Genomic DNA, 6000 nt, shown 5'->3' with positions numbered 1-6000 from the left:
GGAAACTGATTTGGTGATTAACTCATAATTTTTGAGGTTGCTGAGATGAATAGTGACACTCGCATTGCCGCTTAAGTCTAAATTCATCCCCTGTCGTAATGAGAGTGGCATAAAAATAATTGAAAGCAACAAATATTAGCCTCCAATCCATAGTTATTAGGGTCGCTGAGATGACTAGTGACTCGTCCGATGATGTGTCCGTTCTTCGTAGAAAAGTGTACGGGCTTAAATACATATATATCTATAATCAAGAATATAATATTGCAAACATCACTTTGTTCATCGTGAACTTGTAAAAAGTTTTGTTTTGTGTCGAATACTAATAAAGAGTATTGAAGATGAGCGGAATAAAAATAAAAACATTCCATATAGAAACAAGAATTATTTATGTATATTGAATATGTTGCAATTTAGTTAACTCACACGTTAAGTATTTGGAGCAATTACAAGTATGTGTGACATCAGTGATTCAAATATTCATCGCCATGGACGCCCACGCTGGGATGTAAGCTTTCATGGTGTAGCTATTTTTGTATTACAAAGAGTACCTCCGGACATCAAATACGAAATGATAAGTCACAAAAGGATCTTAACCAGTACCATAATTTATTTCCGAACACTGCATTGTTACGAGATGTTTGGTTTTCAGGAGTCGAAACGGAACTATCACAGAAGTTGTGTTGTGATTTGTAAGTAACATCGATTTGATATCCAAGGAAAGTAACAGTTATTAAATAGATCCTTTCGTATAGGAATAAAACTTGCAAGACCGTCTATAACAGATCCTAACATACCCAAGCTTGTTAAGGAATCGCGTCATAAAAGTTTTAGCTGTGATGGTGATAATGAATGAAAAAGTGGGAGGAATGAGTAATCCCAGAAGCCCCACGGACACGGTAAGGTCACTTGGCGCGAGCTGGAATCAACTCAGGGGTGAGGTGAGCGCTCTACCACTGTCATCGCGGCCCTTGTGTAAAATCATTGTGGTACTTCTCACGTGAACAGCTGCCATCATGAATACACTACATACTACCAGCATTCATTGTCTGTATGTGCTTAATTCATTGTGCATATACCCCTATTTTCTTTAGGAATTCAAAATCGTAATATTAACATTAGAAAAAACGAATTCCATACCATTTCACTCTATGCTCAAAAAACTTCTTTTCTGCGTCGGTGTGTGTGTATGGGCAGCGATCTGCATCTTCGTCAGAGTGATTCAGTCGCTATCTTCATTGAAGTAACAAGACAGTTGCCGGAAATTAAAAAAAAAAAAAAAAACTCTGATATTCAAATCCATTTTTAATTACATTGTTTATTATGTATACTTAAACCTGACTTTGATACAAAAGTCTTTGAACAAAGTGTACAAGAGTAAGGTCGTTCTCCAGTATGAACTCTTTTATGTGTGACTAGAGGAGTTCGTTGGGCGAATCCTTTTCCACAAATATCACATATATGTGGCTTTTCTCCTGTATGTACTAACATGTGTTGAGCATTTAGATCATGAGTGCGGGAGCGTTTCCCACATATTTCACAAACATATGGCTTCTCACCAGTATGTATCCTTAAATGATCTATAAGTGATTTGCGTGAAGCAATCGCCTTTCCGCATATATCACAAACATTCGACAATGCGTCTTTACTATGAATTCGTTGATGGTCTTTAAGTCGATTTATTCTCTTGAAACTCTTTCCACAAACATTACATACAAAATCCGTATCTCTGTGTCTGTTCATATGAGACCGAAAACTCGATTTTGAAAGATATTGCGCACTACATATTTCACACATATACACTTTTTCTGCTGTATGTTCATTTTCATGCATTTTTAAAGTATATTTTGTATAAAATTTTCTGGTACAGAAACTACAACTATAAATCGGATCTAAATGTTTTATCTCATGAAGTTTAAGATGCACTTTCAAGCTTTGCAAAGTTTTGTACTTTTTGGCACATGTATTGCACTCAAAATCAGTTTCATTATTGTGTGTTTGCATATGAACTGTTATATAGTTTTTGTTGTAAATCTTTTTACACACTTCACACTCCGGTAATTCGTCACGTTTGAAGTCTTCCTTAACCACAGCTTCATTTGAAAAACTTTTATTTGCAATGTCAACACCATATTTTTCATTACTGTCTATTTTACATTTTGTATCTTTAGAGTGATGCCTTTTTCTGTCCCGCTGTAGAATACTTTTATTGGCACTTTTCGCTTTTGTGCGCTGTAGCTTTCTGTAAAGAGAAAAAGAATATGTGTCAATCAGTTGCCTCTCTTATGAGATGCTTGACTAATAACAACTATTTTATAATAAAGAATTGTATTAACATACACAAAAAGCATTATTGCAATTACTTTATAGAACTAATCTACTACGTTCTCCTTCGTTTTGTATTGTTTCCACAGATTGTGAAAATAGTGTTCTTGAAATATTCTCCATAAAATAATAATAAAATGTGACTCGTAGTACAGTATAAAATTATTGGAAATAAGGAGTACAGTAGTCTACATACTTTATTTTTTTAAAATAAGTATGAAACACATTAAATATTATCATTTTAAGATTACAGGATATTTAGTAAATGTTTATTTTAAAATTCCACGTCTTTTCCACGACTATTTATATTACGTTCCACGTCTATATATTTTTTTAAATAAACAAAAGTAGCTATTGTTGAGAATCTCTAGCACAAGGCCAGTTAAGAAAAATGTGCAATAACTAGCACGAGGAAGCAAGAAAAATCTGCAATAACTAGCACGAGGAAGCAGAGTTCTCGTTTTTAACTGCCGTGCGATTCGTTGCTAGTAGTAACGTTTTTAGATTTTGTTTTTACCGCATAAGGGAGTTCTAAAAATTCTAATTTAAATTCTCAGCCAGGGATGCAAATAAGAAACAAAATTTTACTAGCCCAGGAAAAAACCTACTAGCCAACATCCCACACTAGAAATCATTTACTTAGCTTCGGTATGATATTAAATACTCGCCGGCACCGATGAAGCACTCGTCCCAGGCGAGAGGCGAGTGGTTATTTGCATCCCTGTTCTAAGTATATGATGATTCATATGACTGCAAGTTACTGCATACTTTCATTGGAAATGGCCAGTTAAGTAAGATATGCTTTATTGTCATTAAACAATATTTGTTGCACATAGACATTGTCAAAAATAATACACACACTATATATATATATATATATATTTACAAGTTTTATTACACTATCAGGCAAGTTTTATCTATGTATCATTGTTCCTGCTTTCAACTCTTGATAACAGATTTTTTCAAATTCAGAGATACTATATACAAAGTTGCTTTACAAGGAAGGATTTACAAGTTTTTGAAGTTGTCGTGAGGCATTGGGTGGTATGAATAAAATGGAGCCTAGACTCTGCTCACTTGAGGTGAGCATGCTTTATTCGTGAGCAAACTCTAAAAATTTCGTATGAATAAAAACTATCAATAGTTTTGAGAGCTTACTCTTGCAGAAGCCGAGCATGCTCATAGAGGTTGCTCCACTCCGCGCTGAGACGAGGAAGCAAGCAGTCTGCAACTGCACTTATTTCTGCTATATTATTTTTAAAAGAATAGCATGTATTGTCATTTATTTTAAGAAGTGTCAACAGACATAAATGAAAAAAAAGAGAGAGAGACATTTATTTCAAGAAATTTGTGTTGAATTTTCTATAAAACCTCTTAGATGCTATAAGATTTATAAGGATTACTAGGTCTGTAGTATAACATGAATATTTTTATCAAGTATTTGACAAACTACTACTGTAAATAAACTGTACTTTTCATGAAAGTTCTTACATTTTAATGACCAACTATCATCTTGGCAATTTCATTTCTCCTTTGTTGCCCACGTTGTCTCACGCGCGGGATGCTCTCGTTATCCTCTTCCATGTCGTCATAGTCTTCAAACGCTCTCTCAACAATGTAAAACTCGCCGTCTTTCAGATATTTAGCCACATTATGAAGGACAAAACAGGCTAGAATCACCGAAGGCACTTTTGTTTGTCGCCATTCGTATTTTATTTTCCAGTATAGGGAATCGTGCTTCACTTGATGAAGCATCTTTCTATTATAACTCGTTCTCCTTTGAAGCAGTTGTTGAAATCTCTTTCTCCTTCTGTAGCTGGATTTTGGAAAGGAATCATAAGCCAAGGAGCAATGGCGTATCCAGAATCGCCCAGAAGCAAGGCTCCTGACCTGTTTTCTGTCATGATCACACGAACAGCTGAATTCATCCATATTCGGGAGTCGTGCACCGAACCTAGCCAGGAAGCATCAACGCTCGTGAATTCCTCGTTACAATTACAAGTGGCTTGAACATTCAAGGTGAAACGTCCTTTACGATTTATGTACTCCTCCGCGTGTACATGAGGTCGTTTAATTTCCACATATGTGCAATCGATGACCCCGATGGCAAAGGGAAAATTGTATTTTTTTGCGCCACTTATTCATTTTTGCCTGCTGTTCAGCAACAGTTGTTGGGAACTTTATCCACAGGGGAGCCTTTTCGATTATTTTGTCTAGAACATTTGCAAATGTCACGGACACCGTACTCTGATCCACACCTATATCATCCCCTACCCCACTTTGAAACCCTGGATCACTCAAATATCTCAAAAAAATTCGCATTCTCTGTTCGTGTTAGTAAGTGCCCCGCCTCTAGTTTCATTTGTTGCATCTAGGAAAACCATTTCACGTTTTCTTGATCAAAGCGATACACAGTTTTATAGTCCACTTCCCACGTGTTTCTGTGCTCCTTGTATATTTTATGTCGTTGTAAATTCATGAATGCAGCCATTTTCACAACACACCTTCACTGCACGGCTTGAGTCAGCTAATGAGGTGACTCCAGATTTTTGGAGAGAGTACTCCGAAGTGCGAGCACGAACTCGTTTTTTATTCATATGAAATGTGAGCATGCTCGATAGTTTTCAGACCATGCTCCAGCACTGAGTAACCTCTCCCTGTGCATGCTCTCTTTCCTCCTCTTTATTCATACCAAAAGGAGTAAATTCCACAAATACTGGAGCATGCTCACCTCGCTCCACTTTATTCATAAGACCCATTGTGCGTACATTTGGTGGTAATACATTAAATAATTTCATACCTTTATCTTATAACTCTTTTGAGTAGTGGTTAACCTAACTTGTAACATATTAAGGTCGTCTTTATGCCTAGTATTGTAGGAATGAATCAATTATCTAAATTTTCTTTAATATACATGAGACATCGATAAATAAATAAAAAAAGACACTCATTGAATTTCCTTAAACACTTCCTAACATGATGCTGTTTTAGGCAATCCCTTAATTATTCTTACTGCTTTTTTTTTTTTTTTTTTCATTTGAAGACATTCTGAGCACCAGAAGAATACCCCAGAATATTATTCCATACTCCAAATGTGAATTTAAAAAAAACATTGTACGATGTTATAGGAGATTTCTCACTAATTACAGTTATTAATTTACGCAATAAAAACAATACACTGGATAACTTTCTACATAAATTCTCTGTATGTTCATTCCAATTTAACTTTGTATCGACGTACATTCCTAACAGTTTTACAAATTTGCGTGTATCTGAAGGACTCGTAGAATTACTAAGACTAATGTACATAGTTTCTGTTTTATCCTGATTTACTGTAAGTCCATTACATTTAAACCATATAGAAGACAACTCTAACATTTCGCTATTCCTACTTTGGACATCAATTATACTTTTGTCTGAATTTTCAACAGTAATTTCGTCAGCATATAAAACACAACTATTGGGCAAAAAACTTGGAAAATCATTTATATATACAAGAAAAAGAAAGGGGCCAAATACACTACCTTGTGGAACACCATTTGTTACACACATGAAACTTGACTTTTCGTTTCCAATGCGAACAGCTTGTTTTCTATTACTAAGATACGATGCAATTAAAGATAATTGCAAGCCAGTAATACCATAATAGTGTAACCTCGCAATTAATGTATTATGTGA

General features: G+C 35.2%; 1 protein-coding gene across 9 annotated transcripts in view; it reads right to left on the bottom strand.

Moving 5' to 3' along the window:
* Nucleotides 1-1295: 1295 nt before the first annotated feature.
* The window catches only part of LOC145663074 (uncharacterized), a 101727-nt gene continuing 97022 nt past the window's right edge, over nt 1296-6000 (bottom strand). For all 9 annotated transcript variants that reach the window (XM_081729280.1, XM_081729279.1, XM_081729281.1 and 6 more), the window contains one exon: nt 1296-2239. In XM_081729280.1, the coding sequence (XP_081585406.1) occupies nt 1303-2239 (937 nt within the window). In that variant the 3' untranslated portion in view covers nt 1296-1302. The remainder of the gene's footprint in view (nt 2240-6000) is intronic.

The sequence above is a fragment of the Thermobia domestica genome, chromosome 10 (assembly GCF_964235325.1).
Source record: "Thermobia domestica chromosome 10, izTheDome1.hap1.1, whole genome shotgun sequence".
Classification (NCBI taxonomy): Eukaryota; Metazoa; Arthropoda; class Insecta; order Zygentoma; family Lepismatidae; genus Thermobia; species Thermobia domestica.
This window is presented reverse-complemented; position numbering and strand designations above follow the sequence as displayed.